Genomic DNA, 26,525 nt, shown 5'->3' on the forward strand with positions numbered 1-26,525 from the left:
CCTGTTAGATGAATTTGCAATTATTGTTCTGAATCCCATTTAGCACAGCAATAATTAGAATTTTTCCCCACTACCTTTCCCTGAATGTAATGCCCTCCTTAGAACACCAAAACACTGCCTGCAGTCCATTTGAAAGCTCGCTATTTATTTGGTTCCAAATACACAGTAGCTGCTTTTTGACAAAACTAAGTTCTGTTTTCCACTGCTGCACCTAATGCTATCTATACAACACGTTCTGATGTCAGCAGTTGAAAAATAACCTATTTTCTGTGTGAAAGTAACCCCAGGGTAACATTCATAATTCATACACAATTAAAATATTTATATATGTGCACAGAGAATATAGCACGACCTCTTAAAGCATTAGATTTATTTACACCAAGTGCTGAATGTCTTGTTGAGTGCAATTCTACAGCAATTCTAAGAGGGGTTTACAATCCAAAACTGCAAAGCCATTGCTGAAGTACATCATTAAGAAAACACAGTTAATATGAAAGTTACAATTAGTCACATGTACTACTATTAACAATATGTGCAACTTTGTCACAGTAATATAATACTGTAGTACTCTAATACATAAACTACTGTGTTTGTAGTTTATCACCACCACCAATGATGAGACAGTAAAAAAAAAAAAAAAAAAAAACCCTACAGAATTCATTCTCATTTGTTGGCAGTAACAAGAACTGAAAGGGAAGAATCACAATGTATCAACTAGGAAAGAAAACTGAGGATCAGTAAATAGCACATCTAGCATCTAATAGAAGATATAAACATGGTCTTATTAAGAGGCTGCAATCATAACCTCTCTTTTTTGGGATGATTCAAAAAGAACTTGACTATGTCTCTCCTAACCCTGCCAAATCAGTCAGCCAACAAAAGCATTCCTGTAAAGTTGATCCAAACACAACCAAACAGCATAACATTGATGTCAAGGGAAGTTTGTCCTTCCGTCTTCGTAGCTTGCACCAAACCAATCTCTGACATGGAATCAGCTATTCAACCTAACAGTATGGAACTTACCAGTAAGAGAACTCACAATAATTTGATCACATCAAGGCAATCTTAGCCTTAAAGAGCTAAACACAAAAGATAACCCAAACAGATACAACTGTTTCAAAGTCAGAGGATGCACATCAGTGTTAGTGTGCTTCCCAAAAGAAAAAAGTCCAAAGAAAGAGTATCAAAGAAGAGACTGACACACTTTTCACTACTGGGCAAGGAACCTCCAGGTACACAAGCAGTAGCAACGGAGACACATGCAGTGAGATAGATTTGACAGGCAGTTTGTCAGCATACAGTGACATGACTAAAAAGTGGAAACAACTGCTGAGGAGGATTTGGGCCTTGGTTCCAAGTCCGACACTTCCAATGATCCAAGAAAGGTACAAAAAAGATGATTGTTTTTATACCTCCCTTGCGCACATATATATTTCACACTATAAATACAAGGTCCGAAAGAACAGTTTTTCTCCTGTAATGCGATAATCAGCACCACAATGCAATACTTTCTCTACTCTGACGATTTGCAGAAGCAGCTATCCTGTTGTTCAAACGTCAGCAGTTCACTTGGTCAGTGCTTATCATGGGTAGTACTGCTCGTGCATTACTGTAATGCAAATCCACACAGGCATCCCCTATTTAAACAAGCATTTGTTAATATCCTGTATTAATATATTTACGCTGGGATGGGAAAACAATTTGAAATTTGGGATCTTTAATGGAAACCAATGACATCTTTAATTTAAGAAAACCAAGAGTGGACACATAGACAACCTATCAAGGTATGAACTCCAAGCCATCGCCATCACTTTAGTGTCTACGCATAACATTTTGTAACAGGTAAGAGAAACAAAATTAAGACAGTGCTTGTAGGATGTGGCAACCTGGCTGAAATTGATATTCATTAGAGTACTCTTTGCATGAATAGGAGCATTTGGACTCTGTGGTCTTTATCAGAGCCCCAGCTGGTAATGGTTGAAGGTTAATGCCTTACTCCATTCTGTTCAATTTTCTTTCCTAATTAGTCCTCCAAATCTATAGCTGTGAGCACCAAGTGTCTGTGCTCAAAAGAAACTAATTAATGCTAGCAAATTAGATCAAGTCCAAAGATCCAACAGCCAAACTCTTAAATGCTCCTTGTTAATAGGAAGTGTAGCTGTCAATAACTGCTGTTGGTGGCTATAATGAGGCCTCTTTCTTTCACTGAAAGTGATTTCATTTCTCTTTGTCCCTGTAAAAGCTGTTCCATTCCCTAATAAAAAAATAAAAAAAGACCCTACACAACTAAGTTGCAATGGTAAAGCTAGCAGTATGACCCACTTCTTGTGATCAGCTGGATTGAAATGACATGAAGGGGAGAAGGAAAAAAAAAAAATAATCCCTCCCCAAACATTTTATTGGAAGTCCTAACACTAGTCAGAATACTTACTATTTCCATCACCAAGCAACACAATATGCTCTCATATTTCTTTTCTATGAAACCTTCTAAATCACCTTTGTTTAGTTAATACTGTAAGTATCACTCAAAAAAAAAAAAAAAAAATCTATGATCTCATTTCTTCAAATTGTAATTTACATATAGCTGTTCTCTCTGCTCAGTTTGTTGGAGCAAGGCTCAATGTAACATAATCCCTCTAGAGATTGTATTAATTCACTCACATGCTTAAATGTGATGAGAGTAAATGTTTGTTGGAAATATATCAACCTGAATCTTTTCCTAAAATAAAAGCTATAGTGCACAGACAAAAACATCATGAAAATTCAGCATCTTATCCTCAGGAAGACCAAGCAGGTGAAAACACCTACCAATTCATTACCAGTACTAAATATAGCTGTAGCACTATCAAAACTATCCATACTGTTTAAATAGCTGACAACTACACGGTGTGTCAAACAGAAATCTCAATATCTTCATACAAGGTGAGAGGTTTGCACAATATGACTATACTGTACTTCAATAAGCAGAAAATAAACACAGCAGAGGATAACGTTTCTCCTCTTTTCTATCTGCAATTTTGTCACTCGGTTTTCTCTGACAAAATGAAGTTGTAGGCAACAAGGCAGCATTGTTTTGCTCCTCCCATAGAAAAAGGGTATTCCAGTTAAAGTTTATGACTCCTCCCATGCAACCTTTTAGGCTTTCCATCAAATTCTCATCAGTGAACAAAAGCACGTGTAAGAAATCTGCAGTCACAGCAGCTCAATAAAAATACTACCAGGAAATGCCATGCTATCTCACTGATTGTTATCAGTTACTTGATCTTTTTGCTTCGGTCAATTAGCAGCTGATTATATTTATATACATTCCTTACATACGTGAATTCCAAAAAGATTATATTTTCCACTGTGTAGTTCAGCAGGTGAGCAAAATTCAGTTATCTTTAGTTTCAATTTGCTTCAAGAAAATAAGTTTGATCAATATTTTTAAATATGAGCTGCCATTTAATTTCCTGACGCCACCAGCCTTAGCACCTGCCAGTGTTAACCTCAGAACAGATTATAGATACCAATAGGTTAATTGTCTGCATCAGTTAAGGAAAGTGAGCAATACCATTGAGTAGCATATCAAGCTGAAATTCACTGCTTTGTATATTTCAGTATTTGCATTTCTTATAAAAGAACATATGTACACCTACATATACACACACACACGTTTTTTTGGAAGGACAACTACCTAGGCATGTACGTAGGCATTTTAATGTGCAGCATCAAATATACCTCAATCAGAAATTTCTTCCTTTTTATGGAGTTTGATTTGTCAGGTGTAAGGGTCACGGTCGAGAGCAGGTGGCCCCTACGGGGACAGAGATAATGTCAGTGACAGGACTGTTGAGTAACTGCACATTATCAAAACTCTGGTTGACACTGGTCATGCTCTACTGTAGAGAAGCCTGCAGTAGTGTTGCGTCCAATCATTTTCACTAAGTATCAACACGAGCCCTGAGGAGGAGAGGGCTAATGGGGAACATGGAGAATGGGAGGAGGGTGACTGCCTGGAAATGTCCTTTTCCAGCCACACTTTCCAAAGCAATTTCTAAAGCATTGCCAAGTATCTTAAGAGATTTTTCAGGGCAAATGGATTCACATTGCTAATTACTTCCTACAGACACCAGAACCAACGTACGTATGCTTCAGAGAAGATTCCCAACTCACCACAGGAGGAAAACCATCTTCCTTTTGTCTCCCTCTTATACTAAAAAAAAGTACAGAACATCCTGTCCTCTTGGCCAAATTAATTCCTCCCATAACAAACTTCAAACAAGAAACAGCCGCATCCTTATCTGCAGAGTTGTAGGCAGGATCAAGTGTTGAATAATCCAAACTGTTTCCTTTACCTCACTGCCTTCCTAATAGCAGAATCAAGCTAATCTGATGTAGCTATTCCTGTACTCACTGTGAAAAGCATATAGTTCAGTTACCAAAACAAATCCTGGGAACCTGACAGAAGACATCTGCAAGTCTCTCTTGCTGTGAAAGGCCCAAACCCACTCATCAGTAGCAGTCGCCAAAATGAAAAAGACAAAAAAGAAGTTTAGACCAAAATCTTGTCACAAGAAAAAAAAAAGTTTGTGGGGCTTGGGAAGGGAGGGAGAAGTATTTTCTAACACAACAAATACACATCACTTTGAAAAAAGTAAACAAAATTTAAGTCCCATGACTGACTCAATGACCAGAGTACTTTCTTTTGGGGATCTAAACCTAAGACAACTTTAAAACCAAAATCTGTAACTTCTAAAAGCATTTCTGCTTGTTCCAAGACAAGCTATTAACAACCAAAATTAACTCAATGTACAATACTTACAGTACTATGGTTTATATATTTCTGTCCTGATGGGTTCTTCTCTACCTCACCCCGAGGAGTTAAAAATTTCAACATCAGTAACTCTGAACTGCAGAATAAGTACTCTTAAGAAATGGAACAAACATTTATTATGTACATAGAATCAAAACCAACCAAAGCTCTTGCAGTTTTTTGGTGAATGTTCTTGGTTTCACAGCAGAGAGAAGTCATGGAAAGAAGAGCACAGGAAGCTGAAACAGCAGATGTTTCAGAAAGCTTAAGACAACCTTTCCAAGATAAGAGATGAATTGAGATTCCTGATATTTACCGATTTAAGAAATCTACTCAAAATTTAGATATTATAATTGCAAATTAAAACTAGAAACTTTCAAAGTAACACAGCTTAATAAATTATTTTATAAAAGGAATGGATTCAGCAACAGCAGATAAGCACTCCTGTTAGCTACTTAAGTTTGTAATCACCTCTATTATATGCCAAGAATACACTGACTGAATTACAGGGGTATAACATGAGGCATGCTAGCATCTGCATAAATACTCTGAAAAGTTCCTGCATGACAATGTAACGTGGTTGTTTTGTTTGTTTGACAACATTTAAGAAAAGTACTGCTCTCTGTATGATACTTTAACAGTTTCATGTATATATATTTAATGGAAATTAAGACAATAAGGCATGTTGGCATCCTGGTCATGACAAATTCATCTCTGTTCTTCAAAAAGCATGTTTATTTTCTTACCAAAACTATTAACACAGTAATTTTCACTAAGAGTGCTTGAATCTTAAGCACGGGGCAGAGAAATTTCTGCAATTCAGATGTCCTAAATTCTCAAGGAACATGCAGCACTTACAAGCATTGTACTGCAACAATTTGAAAAAAAAAATCAAAATAAATTTCAACAAGTATAATGAAATATGGCTGGTTTACTTACTTGTTTTTAAAAATTATCTTTAAAATGGACACATTTTCATGATTATGTCATCCCTAAGCTACTCTGCTAAGCTAACACAACCCAGCACAGCAACGGGTCACCCATGTAATCATGCTGGCATAGCAATATCACCTCTTGAGTTAACAAAACCTTTTCTTATTTATTCTTTTTTATCGTTAACCCTTGGGGTTTCTTTTCTCTGGATGCCTCCTGAACACGTGCTGGACAGGCTGTCGCTGCTCACATTATTAGCTCTGATAAGCACACATCTCTAGGTGGTATAGCTGCAGGCTAAGGTAACGGCCTGTATACAGATGGACCCCATGCTCATGCAGAGAACTACTGAATGTACAGGGGCTCCCTGTAGGGACAGACAGGAAGCTAGCACGACCAACAAGACTGTAAAAGCCCATTTGAAGAATAGCTTTTTCTCCTATACTAACAATATATTTATCACAATTCCCTGGAGACAAAATGAAACAAAGGTATACTAAAAGAAGTTGGTCAAACAAAATTAACACAGAGTAGAAAAAACAAGAACAAGTTAAACAAGTAGCTGTGCTACTTAACGTAAACAGCACCAGTTCATACATGCTATCTTCTATAGCACAGAAACTGGCTGTCAGGAGTTCTGACTACTTAATTACACAGCTTATGCTCCTAGTTTGTAATTGTTTACAGGCAATTTTTTTTATGCTATTTCCCATGATTAACACTATCCTCCTGTACTAACAAGACACATTCATTCCGGCAATCATTTCACAGTGGATTTGAAATTCTCCTGACAAAACTGTTTAACCTTCATTTCCCATGAGTTGCTCTCCATGCCTGTATGGATTGAAAGGAGTGCAACAAAATAGAAGTGATACCTTTTTTCAGAAGAAATATGAATGTAGATTTTGTTCATTCATTTAATTTAAAAAATGCACTGGAAACACTCAGCTTCCACCTCTAACTTTCAAGAAATTTCATCAAAACTGGCTTAGAGCTAAGAGAGAGACAGGATTATTTTCAGGATTTTTAACTCACATCCCCTTTCAATGATCCACATCACTAATATTACCAATAAGTAATACACAGCTTGATGTTGGTGCCTTCCTTTGGTCCAAACGGTATCAGAAGGACACACAGGATAAATGAGGTGTCTCAGGGCAACAGTGAGTGATCCACAAGGTAAAAGGGGTGACAGCAGTACCCTCAGTCGTCTGCTTGTTTTCAATACGCTGTGATGCACAGCAGTTTGCGTGTGCCTGGTTAAGTTGATTTATGGATTATACTATATGGTTGTAACTAAATCTAATTCTCAGAAAACAGATGTGTGGTTCAAAAAAAACTTCCATAAAGAAACTGCGAAGATTGTGAAAACAACACAATCACAACCAAACACAAAAATGGCAGAGTTGATACTTACTCTAGCCCTAGTTAGAGCTTGTTGTCCAGACACCTCACAAGGTACAAACAATAACAATCTAATCAGTGTTATTTAAAGTCACAATACCAAATCCAGTACTTCACTTTCCTACTAGGCCTCATAATTGAAGTCTACTAGACTATTCTAATAGCAAAAGACTAAAAGCCACACACCTTCAGGGAAACACCCGTGCTTAAAAACCAATGACTTGGGGAAGAACTGTGCAAGTGTAACCACTGACAGAGCAGCTGCTTTCATGGGAATAAAAAAAAAGGATTCCTGAAAAAGGTTACAGGCAACACCAAGCATTCAACTTTTCCAAGGCACTACTCATCGTCAGGTGTTTGCAGCAAAGATGTTGGAGCCAGAAGAGCACAAAGTGCAGCAGGATGTCAGCAGTGTAGTTATCTCTATCAAAAACAACCAGCAGAATCCATACAGGACTATGCAGTGAGACACAGAATACCATGAAAATCTTTCACACCATGGGGAGGTTTGCTGGTTATCTTGCAACAGAGTGCTTAAAAGAGTTGTCAAACTTCAAGCATTCTTTTTTTTCTTGGCTTTTGTTTTATTTTTATTATTTTTTGTCTTTTTGTGTAAAAGAAATAAGTGTTGCAGATTTGCTGACCTTTTCTCTGATGACAGGTGGCTGTGAGTAGTTTGCAGCCTGGCAGACATATTCAAAAGAAATAAATAAACCCACTTGATGTGTCCCTTCAAGGTGAAGTTGACGCTTCAGCAAAGAGGGAGAAAGTAACTGCTTTTCAAAAGACACTTGTGCTATGGAGAGATCATTTTGAAAATGGATGTTTAAAAATGCATCCACTGTTATTGACTGTTTCTGAAAACAATGCAAGTGTCTCACCTATAAAACCCTCTGATATATCTGTATGGAAACCAAATTTTCCAACCTATTTAAAAATCACAGAAGAAGTTTCAGCAGGATTTGAACCCATTTGTTAAAGATATAAATGTGTAACACAATCTGATTAGCTGATTCTATCTTTATTGCATTCTTTTTTAATTTCTATTTTTGCACGTTTCATAATGTACACAATACACTATATAGGGAACATATTTATAATTAATTACTAAGTCCACATATTTTGGGTACAGTGTGCTCACACTTTTTTTTTTAACCAGTAATGTTTAAAAGAAACTAAAGAATACCAAAGCAGAACGCATCAGCCTAAAAGAAATTCTGTCTAATGAGGTATCTCTGTGCACATACGTCACTAAAGCACTGATGAGGGAAAGGATACACTTTGTTAATAAATATATAATAATAAAGGAGGCCTAACCTGTAGGGTCACACAAAGCAATTTCATCTACACAAGCATCAAATAATACAGACAAGTAACTCTTGCGTTTCCCCTCATGGCACAATCCAAATCAAAACATGGAAAGTTTTCTATCAATCAGAACCAATCAAGTACAAAGTTCTTTTGATAAACACTCCACACTACCAAGCAGCCAAGGCCAACATGGCAGATCTAGATACACACTGCATTATTGGTTTCACAGCAAGCATTAAGATGCTGACCATACGTATTCATTCTCTGACTACTTGTCTCCAAAAACAAGGATTATGTTCAGGGCACAGAAGTGAATACATCAGATCTCCTGATGTATATTTGACTCTTACCTTGCACTTTATCTGAACACAGCTCCTTAGCTCGCTCTCTCATTATTTGTGGAATCAAGACATCTTTTTCTACATGTCTCAGCTTAGAATTCTCTGCAAGAGAGACAGAAACAAAAATAAAAGGAAGATGTTATTTTTTAAGAGAGAAAAATCAGTCTACGAAAATAACGCAACACTGTTTATAGAACAGATACTAAGATATAAAATCTGTCACAAACCAACAGCAGAAAATACCATGGAAGAACTACACGTAAAAGCAGGAAAGTCCCAAGATTTGAAATGACTCATATACAGGCAAGCATATACACCCAAGCATTATCCTGAACATTTTCTGTTGTGCTCAATGTGCAAGATGAACCAAAAATAATGAAAGAAATTAAAAAAATCTGGTGGCACTTTCTCCTTTGTACCTTACTAAATGAAACATCTGCATAAAGACAGCACAGAGATTTAGAGTTATGTTTAATTCAAGATATTAACATTTTTCTATCTGTGTTATCTAAACAATTCACAGCTTTTTACCTCATGTAATAAAGCAAAGAAATAAAGCATGTTGAAGCAGAATCTAAACTTGTATTACTACATGGAAGACTTCGGTTCTTTGAAAAGAAACACAAATATCCATTCCCTTAAACACAGCATCAGTGAGTTTCCTCACTGAGAAAATCAACGTGAGAAAACACTGATGCCTGAATTCTGGATTTAAACGTAGAGCTGTGGTTTGCATGCAGTTGCCTCTGAACAGAATTCAGTTCTATGGATGAGAAGTACAACTACTCATAACAGAGATCACTTGGAACTGCAATAATTTGTTTCTAGATCAAGTCTTCAGAACAAAGGGGTAAGAATTTACCGAGCACAGCTTTCTCCTTCTTAGCTTCTGATTTAAAAGCCCTTTACAGAACATTTGTTCAGAACACTGTAGAGCTCAACATCATTATACCAAATACCTGATTTTCCTCCTCAAACACACTATTTATTTACCTTTTGATGTTGATACAATTCTTCAACACAGAATCAGCTGTGATGCTCTCATTATGAAACCTCTCAGATACGCTGTTATACTGAGCGACAATCATCATTTTAAAATAACATTGAGATATTTAGATTAGATGGAAGAAAAAGTGTGATGTAATAAGACAAGGAAATGAGAAAAATTTAAGTTATCTACCTCATTTCAAACACACTAATTTTCAGAGCATCTGCAGTTATCTCTAGATCAAAAAGAAACAGATTGACGTTTCTCTAGTCATTTCTAATGCCTCACCTTTTAAAGCTTAGTAACATTATGAAGCTGCATGGTGAGGTTTTGCAGCATTTTATCTGTGATACTGCTGGGTGACTCTGGTCACGAAACAGAATGCTATAATGACCAATCCCCAGAATTAGAACTAAAACCTTCTCTTTCATCTGAAAAATTTCTTGTTCAAAACTTCTACAGCAAAAGAAAGGAAATAAAGTCTCTTATGCAGCAAAAATTCTAAACACAAATTAATTTCCTTTTATGCTCTGATTCTCATGACTGAGAACAGAATTATAATTAAATACAATTCTGACAGTTCTTCAGAGTATCAGTACAAGTACTGTACAGAGCATTTGTACAGTAAAATGTAAGGTGTCATAGAGCTTTAAAGCACATCTCCTAAGAAGCAGGACAAATAAGTTCAGCCAAATGGTAAGGCAGAAACAGCACCGCTGAACTACATGCCTCAGCTCTACTTTGAGCAACTTCAGCCAAAACAAGCTGGCACTCCTACAGTCCTGCCCTATCCCAGGGCCTGCAATGCTCTTCCCTCTGCACCCACAGATGTTCTCTGCAGGCCTGCGGACTGAAAAGGGAAGTGAATTTGATTGGACACTGAATAAATTTCTTGTCATGCAATTGTTCAGCTAGATAAATTCCCCAGTCTATTTCACCATGAAACTTCAGCGGTCCATGAGAAAGAACTGTGCAAGAGCAGGAACAAGGGGAGGGAAGCTTACAGCTACCACAAGCACCACTGGCTCAAACTACAGCCTATGCCTTTATTTTTTCTTTGTTAATGGGACATCAGCTGCCACCAAAGCAGAGAATTAGGCAGCCCCCAGTTGGCACTGTGCACCCTCATCACATCAGCACCTGTGGGCAACTCAGGACATGGGGCAGTGTCCTGTAAGAAGAACCAGAAGAGAGCAATGACAGTCATTTAAAGGCAATTAAGGAACAGTAAAAAAGAAACAAGAATGAAGACCACTCATGGTCTCATATACAGAAGTGTTTTTCTTCAAAGTTTTATTGGTATCAGCTTTTAAACCATAGGAAGCACAGGCAATTCAAATCATTTTATACAGCCAAGGTGGTAGATTTCTGCACCCACATGCATCTGTATCTCCAAACAGGTCGAAAGGAGATGTTCAGCTTGAGCAGCGCTGTATTTACTCATGATTTTCAACTGCATTGTCTAAAGCATTTTAATATTCTTCTTTGATTTTAAACTATTCATTATATCATATGAATGGCAATTTTCAGTCAGGGACTTCAAAACGCGTTCCTGAAGTTGGTATCCCTAGCATTTATACAGAACATCAAACAAAAATAAGGTGCAAATATTAACAATATCAGATACCAGATAGAAAGAGTTTGTGTGTGGAATAATCATATTTCTGGATAGCAACCTGTAAGCGCTTGCAAAGAGTTCAACATCAACCTAACTACATCAGCTCTGCAGCTAACATTACATGGCAAGAACTTTCAAAGAAATAACACCTTAGAAGCAAGACTTCATCAAAAAACATGAGACAGTCATGATGTGAAGCTACCAATTCCTTTTGCCTTTTTTCAACTGTATTAGATTTCCTAGAATAATAAGTAGTGTTTTCCCTTTAGATAGTTCACTAGCCTGCACTAAGAAATATATTTCTTATTCTAATACCAGATTTGCTGCCAACTAGTCCCAATGCAATCTGCATTACAATACACCTGCTATGTTTCCTGCCTACTGTTTTATTTTTTCTTCAAAATATTAATAGAATTATCAAAGAATAATAGAATTATTCCTAAAAAGAATAATAGAATTATTCCTAGGCTTTCTTACAGCTTGCTCTTCTTGTTAGAGAGTTGATACCTTTGGTTCCTATCTACCACCTTCTGCACTCTGCCTGGTCTTCTGCACAGGCTGCTTGAGATGTTCTCAGCATCTGGCTACAAAACGTAACAAGAACAAATCTGGCTACAAAATGTAACAAGCAATTGGTGCAATAAAGCTACCAGACAAAACTGCATCAGCGCACTCCAGAACGCTGCTGCTTCTCACAGGGACATGGAACACAACGGCTCAAAGATCTAAGCTTGCAGTTGCCAGAATAAAAGACACAAGGACAAAATCTATAGAAAACTAAGTATCCCTCTGAAAGGGAAACTATTTTCCATGCCACTTCAGGGTACTGTAAAGAATTAAGGGTAGAGATTACAAAACTATGAGATGCTCCTATTCGGTGAAATATTGAGAACAATTTTAAAGCATTTCTTTTCTTAACACAAATAAAATCTGGGGGTTTTGGTAAATTTCAATGCCTGAAACAGCTCTGATTGTATACAATACATAGGGCACAAGGCTACATTTGCTATAGTTTTCTGTGGTTGATTAAACCCTCAGTTGCAAAAGCTATCTAGTGCCATGGAAAGCCAAGGATGCAACCATTCCGTTTAACGGTTTTCATTATTTTTCTATAAATGACAAAAAAGCGAGGAAATATGTGCATCAGTAGGATGCAAGCACTAGAAGAGTAGAGAATACACGTTGTTCCCTCTGCATTGAAGCTGGGAAACCAGGAGATGACTGAAACGCTCTCTTTGCCTTCTAGCCTCCAGCTATAGGATCCAGGGAGGCCTGGAGAGAAGACCACAGCACAGGCCTGTGTAATGGACAGCACGCCTTTAAGAGGACAAGAGACAGAAGGAATATGAAGCTGCTTTACAGTCTTAATAATGAAAGGAACTCTAGCAGCTTGTCATACTGAATAGAGGGCTATTACAGAAAGGAGATACCAAGATGAAATCTTTCCTTGAACAACGACACAGTGTAAGTTTTATTACCTCCCTGCCTCACATCTATAGCATCCAACAGGAACTGCGTTAAGCAATTCCAACAGAAGTTTTTGGAACATGCATTTCTGGTTACTCTGCTTGTAATTTGGATGCCCTTGGTTGTTCATCTAGTGACTTTAAAAAAAAAATAATAGTACTAACTCAAGCTAATACTAGTACTACATTAGGTGATTCAGTAAGAAACAATAAGGCCTTTCAATACGAAAGTATAAATGATGAGCTAAGCAATGAGTAACAAGTTAACAAAATGCATTAAATTCAGGGGTTTAATCTTTTTTTGTATCCCTCGACAAAAACAATCCATACACTGTAAAGACAGCATACAACTATTGTGTTTTACGAAGCTCATGGCTTCCTATGAGCTTATTACAAAGCTGACTGGAAAGTATACTTTTCTTAATAAAAGAAACAGCAGTGCAGTGTTAATTGTATGCTTACAGGCAAATGTTTCTTTCATCAGACTACTGGCTCCAAAGCCCACGTCAGACTTACTTTAGTTGCATGTCAGCTGCATTTAGAATGGGCAAAGAGCTACGGCTTATAACTCCTTCAGGAAAAGAATGCACTCAAGACTTTCATCGCTGCTACTCTGCCTAGCTTCTCCAACCTGGATTAAACAACAAGTTAGCATGAATTCATATAAGATCTGTAAGTCATGAGCGTATATGTGCACCATAAAAATAGTCATCAAAAAAGGTCTATATCACTGAGTATGTTACCAATTACCTGAAGCCTCTATTCTATATCAAAGTCACACATCATCACAAGAAATTTAGAGAGAGATCTATTAAAACCACAGGCAGAAAAAAAGCAGGTGCTTCCAAAAATCTTGGAAGATTTTTTCCTGCAATTGTAGTTTTTAAAAAACGCCTCTTGAAGATGAAATTAATACTCCCTATACAGCCCTATAACCCGTGAAGGAACTCCTGCGCCCTTATTCCAAGAAGTTCACAGGGCCAAAATGACAAAACAGTTTCAGTATACTCCTTTAAAATTCTGTCCCACAGAAACATTTGGGATCCAGCTAAAGGCAGTGAATTTCACCAGTCTGAAACATCCAGTGTGAACCAGCTCACGATGGACCAGGAGCGAACATTTTCCCGCATACCTGAAACGCCACCGCATCTGGTAACTTCATTTGCACGTCAGTGTTCGCAGAGGAATTGGGAGTCTTAAGTACTTTGCTTTCTACCAAGGTTTTAAAGTACAGAAGGACAACATAAAGTGAGGGAAGTGTTATAATCCAAGCAAAGTAATGTATGTGATACCCTGAAATCCTGATTGAAAAGCAAAAGAGGCTGATCAGCTCAGTTTCTTTATACAGTAGCCTTTTTTTTAAGCTGTATATGAATAAATTTATTTGTATTTAAAAAGTTACAGATTTTGAGATTTTTCTATCTAATATTCACATCATTTTAAATTAAGATGGAGTACAGGGATGACAACACCAGGGAAAATTTCCAAAGCTTTAACTTCTCACCATTCTATCATCACCTCAAAGTCAATTTTCACCTTTTTCACTGGCTGAATTTGTTATCTTACGTTTTGCTTTGGGGCTCGTGTGTTCTAGCAGTATGGCAGTACTCGATTGCAAGAATACTGTTCACTAAAAATGAGCAATGGCTGTATTACAGTCTGTAATATCTAGAAAGAAAAGGACAAACAAACCTGACAGAGCACACTTATTTGTTAATTACATGTGGCTTCCAAATGCTCATACATCAACAGTAAAGCCAAGCCTGGAGTTGCACTTGTGGAGATTTTTGACACAGGGGTGGTTTGGCTGTTGCTTTTTTTCCACTCCTTATCACATAACATAGCCAGGACTCAAAGAATCAAATGCAGATCGGGGATTAGTATTTACTATGCTGGTTCATTCATGCTGTCTTAACTACTGCACAGAAATAGCAGAGCTGCCAGTTAGGAAAACTTAGGGTGTGAGCTACTTAAAAGGAAACCAACCCAAATCCCTTCAGACAACTGTAGATGAGAATTCCAGCAAAATACACAAAATAAGAAGGCAGTAACAACAACGCATGTTACTACTTAGAATTCTGCTTGTTCTGAATTCTATTCCTTCTGCATTATTCACTTGTTAAACTGATGTAAAATTTCTCTAAACACAACTTCCCATCACTTGAACAAAGACACTAGGCAGCAATTATTTCAGAATCAAAATACACATTTTGTACTTCCTGAGACAGCAAAAACTGACATTGCCACAATGCAGCTGGATTCCTACATACAAGGCTTCATGCTTTTTACGTGAAGCCCAAACTTTTGAGCACTCCTGGTCTAATCTGGTCACAAAGGTCACTCCTACTGGTCACTGGTCACTCCTACTACCCCACACCCTACCTAAGAAGGGATGTTGTCAAGAACGTGCTGCTCACTTCCACCTGGAAAACGAAACAGAGGAAGGTCCACAAACATCACAGACTATCAAAAGAACATAAGCCAAAACAAACACATCACATAAAGTAGACCTAACCGGCACATTACAGAACTCTGTATCCATTCAAAACTGAACCAAGAAATCAGTAACCAAGTGCAAAGTAACCTGCATTTCGATGAAGACGAGGCACAGGAAAATCTATAAACCATTGAAACCCCCAGTCACTAACAGAGGAGATGCCAATGACATTAAGAATGGCAAGAGTATGACACACTCCTCTCTTCTTTCATGCAAGCCTTGAATATAAAAGTTTCATTAAGAAATCCTGCCTAACATCTTTAAGGAATTGAGTATTTAGCTCTTCAATCACTTTTTTCAAGACATAGTTGAATAGTTTATCTGGCTGTGCAGTTTACATCTTTCATTTCAGACAACAAAGACCACACACAAATTAAGACAAAGTATTTCGAATATCAGGACAAAACACCATTTTTTTTGTTGTTGTTGTTTTTTTTTTTCTAATGAAAGTGAGGATTAAAAAAGAAGACAAAACAATGCCTACCTTATCCATCATGATTTCTGCACTAACAGATTTAATGAACAATCAGCACACAGCAAATGAATCAATGGAGACCTTAAAAACTAATATCGCATACATATGATCCAAAAACACAAGTAATCATTCAGTTTGCCAAAAGTTGCACAGCATGAGGCGCTTTGACATGGAGAGAAAACTGAGAGCCTTTTGGTTACATTAACAAAATTACTGAAGATGTTTTTCTGGATTTTAAACTCTAAAGGATCCTTTCAAACTATTCAGCTGGAGAGTCCCAATATATCATCCATGTCTTAGTTCTTTTCCCATAAAAGTTCTCTATAATGGGCAGTTAAACAACTTCAGTGCATCACTATTATCCTTTCCATCCACATTTCCGACACAGGCCAAAGAAAGGTCAATCTGATGTAACACCCTTCTCGATGGTAACTTACGTTCTTGATCACCAGTGTTATTTAAGGACATTTTTGTAATTACAAGGTGAAACTATTCTTCCTTTCACTTGTAGAATTTTCTCCTTTTAATACGACATTGTTGTTTCTCCCATTATTTCTCCCTATCTTTTGAACCTATGAATACATAGCCATAATTCTTCTATTTCTGTTTTACTGTCCATGGCATTTCAAAACAAGCCCCAACCATTCTAGGCCAGTTCAGTCCTTTCACTGATACATTATTACTGTATTTAACCACCCTGATTTTCAAATGACAAGACACTCAGACACTTCAAGCAACTTAAGATTAAGTCCCTACGTTTTTAAAGCCCCTAAAAATATCCAGGGTAGGTGCCAAACCTTGCATTGCTTATCCAAACTACTATCAGAAACCTCACTTTTCTCTTTAAGCATTTGTGAGTTCTCAGAAAGGGATTCAGACATCATTATTAAAAAAAAATGACATCTACAACCAAATGCATGTTAAAAAGAAAATGTGCCTTCCAATAACCCATGGCTCCTACTACTGAAAGTCACATATTAACAATGACAATTTTGGAAGTGGTGCACACACACACACACACAAAAAAAAAAAAAAGCCAATAAATAAAACTCCCACTTTGGGCTGTAGCACATTCATTCTTAAGAAGGATAACACAAAATCATGTTAATGCATAGTTTTCTCAAATGATTTATCTACTAATTCATTTACTGGCCAGCCTGCATGGGACCTTGGGCAGCCTGATCTATTGGGTGGCATCCCACCAGCAGGGAGCTCAAACTAGATGATCTTTAAAGTCACTTCCAATCCAAGCCATTCTATGAATGGAATCACCTACTAACAGAGCCACAGCTTCTTTCCAAACCAGGGTTGTCAAAAAGCCTCCTTCCATAAAAATTGTGACATGATTCACAGCTTCTACATTCTGAACCTTAGAGGACTCCCTGACACTCACTCTCTACTGCCTGGCAAAGGCACGAGAACATTTGTGTGTTTTGTAACCATAAATGGAGCATCACTCATGGTAACTATTTATTCAACTGTGATTTTTCCTCTTTTTTTTTCTCATACGTGAGCCAAGAAGCAGTTAATGATGACAACCGCACCAGGGTATCTGAGTTAACACCTTACTGATACAAACAGAGCATCTCACACCTCTTGCAGCTATTGTTCCACTCTCTCCACAATCTCACGTAGACATCTCTGCTTTCAGTACAGGTTCTGAGGTTTTCAGCAGAGTTGTAACAGCTAGGGACTGACGGCAGGGCTAGTGGGGAGATAAGCTAGAGGAAAACAAGGTCGCAGATTGAGCGAGGTGTTAGTAAGCAATGCTGCTGCTTAGCAGATCAATCTCAGTACCGGTGTAGGAGTATATATCTAAAGTACCTGCTCAGGACTACCACTACAGATAAAAAAAAATACAGTACAGGGTGGGAGGCACATGTCATGTAACAGCAGGAACAAACGTGGATGCAAAACATTGCTGCTATATGTCAGAATCTGGAATCATCCTCTTTGTCATACAAAGAATGAATGATAGCTTAATTTCAGCCATTGTAATTACTATAAACTTCTTTTAAAGGATAACTGACAGCAAAACTGTGCTGTTGACAACTACCACCAGCTGTTACACAGCAGAAGTTTTATGTTATTTTCTTAACTCTACCACTCCAACACTTAGATGTGCCATCCACAAAACAAGAGCTTGAGCACCACAGCAGTGCCTTATCAGCAGGGTCTGGAAAGCCAGACTTAAGCCATTGCCATCAGGAGCAAGAAATGGCCAGCGCCCTTTGGTTCCTGAGGCCAGTGCCTCATCAAGCAAGGCACAGGCAAGACAGGCAATGTGAATGCCCTGGCAGCTTTCACCTTGCTGAAAGCCTGACCTTGTAACACAGGTGTGCCTGCAAAAGGGAGAAGCCTCAGGAACGTAGTGCTCATATGCACCTCGTGCTACCGCTAGGCCACAGGTTAGAACTCAGCAATGGGACACAGCCACGAGCCACCGGGACACTTGTGCACACGAGGCCCAGGACAGCTCGCTGCTTCACTCCCAGGCAGGCGGGCAGGCACGGCGAAGCTCCCGGGGCACGCAGATCTCGCTGTCCCGGGGCTCAGGCCGAGTTCTGCCGCTGATGGGAGCCTGAGGCCCGCGCCGCGCTCACAGCGCTGAGGCAGAGGCCGGAGGCGGGCAACGGAGCCCCCGCACCGCGAGCACCCGGGGGCAGCCCGAGCCCGCCGAGCCTCCCGCGGCCATCCTCCTCCACGCCCAGCGGGGAGAAGAAGCGGGGACTTCCCACAGGAAACCGTGGCGAGGCGCCGACGAGAAGAGGAGGCGCAGGGGTGAGCGCTCCGCGGCGGGCGGCCGCCCCTACCTGCTGCTCTGGGGGGAGGCTCCATCTGCGGCTCCACGCTACGCCCGCAGCTGCGCACCCTACGTGGCCGGCCCCGAGCCGCTGCCGCGCAGGCGCGGCCCAACCCTCTGCACAGCCTCGATGCGGGCAGAGGGCGGCGGCGGCGCGCGCTTAGGGGAAGGCGGGAAGGGATGAGGGAGCGTGCGGGAACTTGCCGGAACTTGCCTTGGAGCGCGGGTTTGGGTTCGCCTGTCCGCTGGGACGAGGGGCTGTGAGCGGTGCTGAGGTGGTTTAGACGCTCGTCCCTGGAAGTCTCCTGGAGCAGACGATATCAGCTTCTCCAGGAGCTCTAGGCAGTGAGAAGATGAGAATTACGGGAGTGGCTACGTTCGTTGGTTAGTTGTTTTGCACCCTCTAAGAAAGAGCTTCCTGTATAAGTACGGTTGCTTAGGACAAATCACACGTTAGGAGGTCTGCAGAAAGAACGCGCAGTGCTTTTTGCATGACCATCACTATGAGTTCATTGCACTTCAGTCCGATCTGCGTGTCCTCGTGGTTTGCCTCTTTATTGAGACGTATCTGAAGCATGCTTTAAGAGCAGAGGTATAATTCTGGTCTTGTAAGCCTCTAGAATTTTTAACTGACCGGCCTATCTGTTAATGATACGGTCAACCCCTTTGAGAGGCAAAACACAGAATGAAAATCTGTAAGAAGGTACTTAGGGCACTCTGAAACTAATACATAGTTCAGACATGATGAGAGCTGAAAGTCGAGACTTTTTTAACAGATAGAATTCAGTCTCCAAAGAGTCTCTTTGCCCACTAGCCTCTTCAGCTATTTTGGCAGATGAGTGGTATGAAAAATCAGTCTATTTAAACACCAGCCTCTTATATGAGGTGGCAAAAATTCTTCCTCAGTGTAGCATTTCCTCTGTAATCCTGTACTGTTACTTCCTGCTCAGTGCAAATGAGCTGAGCGTTAAACATTACATTCTCAGGTAAGTGGGAAGTCCAGGACTGTCTCAAACACTGCATAAACCTTGTGTGCCTCTGGTAGATAACAACAGAAGCGATTTAGAAAAACTCAATGGGATCACAAAATCAGGTTATTTATTTGTAAAAATAATTATCATTCAGATAGAGATCTGACTTTCAAATTCAGCTTTTTGTTTGCTTAGTAGTTTGGTTTTTTTTTTGGTTTTTTTTTTTCAGATATGTACGATTTCCCCATATGATAATTCAGTGCTTTTATTTGAAAATGGATTATTTTAACTTGAGGCCACACTAAAAGCTAAGTTCTTCATGCCAAAGCATTCACGGAAATTAGTAGAGCGTGATGTAGGCAAAATCTTCCACACGATTGCCTTTGGCCTTACTGATTTAGAGTACTTCTGTTACAGAGCCTTAAGTGTCTTCGTGATATTTTGTTTTTATACCACACGTTTTTTCTCATTTCTTATTGTAGAATATGGATATTATAATTGTTTTTGGTAATATTAACCTATACCACTTTCAGTTGTTTTTTATAATTTGATACTTTTTGAATAAGGCTGTGAAAATACAGCATATTTTTTATTATTATTTTATTTTAAAGGCTTTTGGCGTATGCTTCTTCTGCAATGAATGCAAGTGTTGGGAAGGAAAAAAAAAAAAAAAAAAAAAGCCAATCTGCAAAGAGTTACTCTGCAACAGGAAAATACAAAACAAAAGCCCCACATGATACAAAAAGGAGCTTACAACACGAGATCCGAACACTTAAAACAGTAAGTTGAAATCAATACAAATTAAATAATTGAAGTAAGTCTTTGCCAATCTTAGGCTTTTGGTTGTTGGTATCTACAGATGCCCTGCAGAATGAGAACTACAAAGATTTATTTAAATTTAAGACCTTTGAACTTCAAAATTGTGTTAATTTGATTGTTTTAGACACGGGATACTAGGCTAGAGACAATCTCTCTTTGGAATGGTATTTCTGTTTTTTGATGAAGACAATAGATGCAAATATCCATCAACTTTGTAACTTGGGCAACCTGCCCTACCCTGCTGCAGAAGTGCTGTCAGGTCTGGAAAGCAACAAAAAATTGCTACAAATTCTGCAATTCTATTTTTCACATATGACAGAAGAAAATGTTGAATGCTAAGAAAAAGCGAGGTCTTTCCGAATGAGAAACAAATAGAAATGGAAAAATAATTATAGAAAATCTTTCTTCTGGACGTTTGAGGGGCAGAAATAATAGGTTTTGAGTGAGAGAATATACAAGCGTGGATCTGAAAATAGACTTATTCTATTTGGAACTATTATAAACTATTGGAAATGAGAAAGCATCAGAAAAAAATATAAAATGTATTAGAAATCCTGACAAATAATTGAATGAGACTGACATTATGGGTAACAGAAACAACATAGCTAAGACACTAAGATATACACCATCTAAAAAGAAGCTTTAAATTAAAAGAAATAGACTTGGGAGTCTGTGGTGGTGGCTGGATATGGTTGGCACAGTGACTGAGTTGAATATGAACAGAACAATTTTTGCAAACAGAAAAGAGGAGATTACAATGTAAGAAATGTGATAAAAGCCACATCAAGAATTTTAGTAGATGGATAAACAAGGTAAATGCTTTGTAAATACATGTTTTGCACATTTTTATATGCAGAGTAGATGTAAGTAAGATCAGCACTGTATATATAGAGAAAAGATTTACCGCCATCCTTCAGGTGGAAGTGCTGGTTACATGAGCTTCATTCTGTAGGAGCACCCAAGAGTAAAATGAGACAGTTCCATTACTACAACAACAACAAAAAAGATGGGAAGTGAATATCACTGGATATCACATAAACAAGAAACCCTCTTGCACCTTATCTCTAGGGAGAGTTTTGAAATGATATTCAGAGAATATAATTTGTGTTTAGTCAGATCTTTCAAAGTATGAATCTTGCATTTGTTCTGCAATCCTGTGAAGTTACGATGACATGCATCGGACCTTTTCTTTGCAGTACACTGATGGATGTTAGTACTATAAGCTTAACTTCATTACCATGCTGGTATCAGCTCCTGTTTATTCTGTGCTGCATGCATCATTTCTTCAATACTGTCTCCCACACTTTATGTCTACAAGGAAAACTGCCTTGTAATCTTTCATGCAGTTAATTCCCTGAGAGTAAAATATTGGGTACTCTGGTGAAGAATCCAGTGATTGTGGTCACAGTTTTCTGCATTGATTACTACAGTGGGGAAACTCCTGTAATTCCCATTATAGTCCTGAAGGATGCAAGAGGTGATGGGGATGCTTGATTTTCAGCAGTCCTCAAGAAATTAAAAACAGTCATAAGTAGTGCTGGATTGCAGTCAGTTCTGTGTTCCTGAGATTCATCTTGTCATTTGATTAGTTAATCGCCCATTTTCAAAGGTGTGAACGTATTTTCACACATCAACCAAGACTGTGTTAACAATGAAACTATAAATAACAATAGAGATGAAATATCTATTGCACGAGTCTCTGCACCACGTTCTTACCAGATAAAGAGCCTCTATCTGTCTGCACACAGGTGTGATTTTTTTTTTAAACTCCGAACAGTAGCCTTGTCATATTAGTTCAAATGAATATTTTCAAATGGCACCTCTTCAATGTGTTTGCTGTTAACATTTTTGATCTTGTTCCATGAAATGTAACTTCCAGTAAAAGGCTGTGATTCTTTGCTATGCTTACTTGTGTGAAATAAATATTCACTGATAGGTGAGTGAGGGAGTTTTAAATGAGTTAACGTCTAGAATAAAAGGAAACATTTTCTTCTCTGCTTAAGGGAGGTAGACTTTTACAAAAGCCACTATAAGGTTGTTCAAGGTCTTATTGGCAATTGCATTCTGAGATTTTTCATTCATTGGAGAAATCTACTCCAGGAGAGAAAAAGAGATAAAGGATAAGTTTGTAGTCTCTTTTGTAGTGCGTATTCCAGTGTTGTAAAGCTGTTCACCCACAGAAAAGTCGTATTTATGTGCTTGCTTTCTAAAAGTTTAAAGTCAGAGATCTCAGCAGAATATGCTATTGAAGGAGGAGGAAGCAGTAGGAGTTTTGAGTTACTTCTATCCTATCCAATTAATCTGTAATTTTGCTTGTTCTAGAAGCTTGCAGACCTCCAAGCCTACAGGCCCGTGAAGTTACACATGAGACTCTTGAACGATATCTTCACAGTGCAAGCATTAGCACTGTGTTACTTTGGCTTCTCTCTCGACATGTCAACTGCAGTTTTCAGAGCATCAGGTGGCAAGCTCCCCAGTGGCACTATTTCTAGGCCTCTGTGCCTTGTCTCTTATCACTTCTTCAAAAATGAAACCTGTTCCTTTGTGAGGCAGGCCTTTCTACTCATGTTTTAGGGAAGTTGGAAGCATCTTGTCAGGGTGACTACTTCCCATCATTCCTGTTGTCCTAGCAAGAAGTCACTGAAGTAGTATCTAGGGAACTGGCCATCTGCTCAACTAGAAAGAATGCATCAAATAATAATTACATTTTCCAGTTACTACTAGATACAGTTGCCATAGAGAAAAACACTTTGATTCCCTTCCTTCTGCAAAGTCTGCATAGAACAGCACAGTCCTTCATTGGCTTTTGTTTCCTTAAAATTTCCTTTTACCTCAACAAATTCAGATATAACCCGAAGCTAAAAAACATATACCAGATACAAAGGACTGGATCAACATCTAAATTTTCAAATAACAGTAGTTCAGTTCTATGAGAAGGAATTGAAGTTCCACTACTAAAATGATAGTCTTTATAATCTGTCATCATTTGATCTATCCTATTTACAAGAACAATGACTTTCCAGAGTGTGGACAGAGTGTGTTTTTTTTTTGTCTGAATACATTCAGGTCAATTATAGGGCAACTCTCAATTGCACTGGAGGTTTAATTTAGACATGTTTGTTACTTTGTTTTCCTTCCTTCCTGCTAAGTTCTCTTTCTGTTCATTACTTTCTTTAAAAAGCTACTTAGCAGTTCTTTTGCTTTATACTTCCACTTTTTTTTTTCTTTTTTTTTTTTTTTTTTTAATGCCCTAGAAAGAAGAGCTACTTACTGATGTTAAATGTTTGAAAGGCTGAATTCAGCATGGTTTCTGGGCAGCAGTAGACACTACCTGGCATAGTTCCTTGTATTTGAGCTGGCAGTTGAGCCATCTAACTTTCTTTTTATTCGTACTAGCCTGAACATTTGCTAATCCCTCCCCAAAATGATTTTAGTTTGTTTGTGCCACAGAGGAGAATATCTTTACGTGGGTGAGCTCTGAAGTTCAAAGCTGCTTTCCAATCTATTCATCAGCATCCATGTGATGGATGACTCCATCATTGGTGTCGGGATTTGTTAGTGGCAGAGTGAAGAAACAAGACCATGAATAGCTGAAAGATACTGTGATTGAATTTTCTTAATGTTTATAATAATTAAATATATTCAGTACACTTTCTTTTTACAAATTCCAGCTTGACATTTAAAGACAGATAAACAGGATGTGAGTAGAAGATGCATTTCCTTCCATGACTGATATAATCAAAACATGTTGTTTTTACAGAAGATTTTTTGCTCCCTTTAGTTTTCAGGTGTTTAAGGATGATGCAACGATAATAACGCTGAACACTTAGCATCTCCATTATTCACCAGTCTGGAAAATTCAATCTGACTTAAACTGCTGTGCTAGAGAACCTCAACTGACCAGCACTGATTCTGTGATTTGTACTTAGTGAGATAGGGACATTATCAAAAAATAGTATTGGCAGTCACAGAACTCTATAACCTGATGTTCAGTAAGGATAAAAATGTCTCATGCCCTTCTTTGTGTTCATTCATTGCTTTGGAAATAAACTTTTTAGTTCACAGTATCTTATCTATGTTGGGCACTTAGGCACTTGCCTATTTACAAGTATAAGTGTACTGCTGAAGACAAGGTAATTATTCCATCACACGTTTTTGAGCAGTGAAATAATTTCTCATTGCAGTTGCAAATGAATGTGATGTCTGTCCCTTCCTAATGTTCTTTATGTTCCTGAGTATGGTTTTATATCTGCTGTACTTTTTTATCTTCTGACATTTATTTCAGTGTTAAGAGATCACAGTTCAGAGAGGGAAGGTCTGATTTCAAAACTCAGCTCTCAACTTATATTTCCCCATAATATGATTCTGGCATGTTTAGTAGATATTTTGGACAACTCCAGTTCTGATGGTTTGTTGGTAAGGTGGCAGCAAGGGTTAACTGCAGTTAATGTGACAAACTGTACTGCGATTTTTAGAATCTTCTGATATTTTTCAAACTGATTAATGTTACATTGTAATATACAGAATCCAACTGAAAGCTGGGAAGACATATCCCAGTTAACTCCAGTTGTTTTTAGGAGATTGTTAAGAGCCTGACAACTTCAACTTGAGTCAAATTGATTCAAGTTGATTTCAAATCATTTGCTCCAAAGCCATTTGATTAACCAAGTCTTAGACTTGACAAAAAAAGCTTCAACCTTTGCTCACAACTGGGAGATGTATGAGGTTGTATAATGTAATGAAGCTGTGAACAAAAATGGATACTCACTGGAAAACCTTGGCAAAGTTTGTAAACAAATCTTATGAGATCTTGGAAGTGCTGGGCAGTTCTGAAATCTCAGTAGCAATGAATGGCAATTTTAACTTTTGCCAAAGGGCAGCTGGCAGTTGAATGCAAATAGTATGATTTAGGATATCACAGTCAGTCTGTTTGCTCAGTTAATAAAAGTTTAAGGTATTACTTGTATTTCTTGACTTCATAGCAAGCTCCAATTTGGAATTATAGATTTTTCATAAATACTTCTATTATTTGCCTATACTCTGCATTAGTGTGATCACTGCACGTTACTAATGTATCAATTTGTCAAAATCAGAGTTTGGGCTCTGTTTCTTCAGGCATCTGCGTATCTATTTGAGAAATCTCACTGTGTAAATGATTGAGAAGACAACAGGTGGCAAAAAAAAGAAAAGCATTACAAATTCTGTATTCAATATGAACAAGTCTTCTGCTTCTCTTTTAACATTATGTGTATGTAATACAGGTCAAAAGTAATTTATATGCCTTACGTATAGGTATGTAATTCTTTTTTGTACATATCCCATAGAATTGGTGAAGGAGCGTGGCACCAAAGAAGATGCAATTGTACAGAAACGTGTAAAAGAAAGTGTAACTAAGGTTCAGCTTTCTGTCATGTTTTTACAAAGCCAAGTCTAAGTGTTAATCAACTCAGAAGTACAGGGATTTTTGGTCAGGCTATTTCAAACTGATGCTTCTTGACAGTTTTTTTACCCCACTTTTTATAACACCTTTTATTTAGTTTAAGTGACTAATCCAGATTTTAGAGAAAAGAATACCCAGTGCTCTAACCTCTCAGTAAGGTTCAGAAAACAGCTCTGAGACTTCCCAGAAGTTCTACAACGAAATTATGGGGGGAAAAGAATTCATATTTCTGGTAAGTCAAAGGCTCAAAACAAAAATAAAATTATTCCGTAAAAATTGTTAATTATATAAATTAACATAGAGAAGATGTAACCAAAGAAAACACCCATACTCCAAATCCTTCCGTGTTTTACTTTGAATGGGAATTTGGAACTACAACTAAATCCACTTTAGAGATAAATCTTTTTTTTCCCAAGCACTGTGTTCTATAACATAAACATTAAATCTCCCTCAGTATTGTAATTTATATTCAGTAAAATAAATAAATAAATAAATAAATAAATATGATGGAAGAATGTGATGAATCAATCCCCATAAGCTGTAGAAAGGGGAAGATGATGTTTGAATTTTGAAATGGAACAGCAGGTAATGATTTATGAACAAGATTTTAACCCTTGTGTTCTAAAAAAAAAAAATTGCAGTTGTAATTTCAGCATAATTCTTT

The 26,525-nt window shown here is 38.0% G+C and overlaps 1 protein-coding gene across 1 annotated transcript in view; it reads right to left on the bottom strand.

Annotated features, from left to right (window-relative positions):
- CMC1 (C-X9-C motif containing 1) overlaps nt 1-18,666 on the bottom strand; it is a gene marked incomplete at both ends in the record, with an annotated part of 41,677 nt that extends 23,011 nt beyond the window's left edge. Inside the window, 2 exons of the mRNA XM_079538110.1 lie at nt 8,794-8,886; nt 18,642-18,666. Coding sequence (XP_079394236.1) covers nt 8,794-8,886; nt 18,642-18,666 — 118 coding nt within the window. The remainder of the gene's footprint in view (nt 1-8,793; nt 8,887-18,641) is intronic.
- Between the last annotated feature and the right edge of the window lie 7,859 nt (nt 18,667-26,525).

The sequence above is a fragment of the Tetrao urogallus genome, assembly GCF_951394365.1.
Source record: "Tetrao urogallus genome assembly, chromosome: 7".
In the NCBI taxonomy this organism is placed as follows: domain Eukaryota; kingdom Metazoa; phylum Chordata; class Aves; order Galliformes; family Phasianidae; genus Tetrao; species Tetrao urogallus.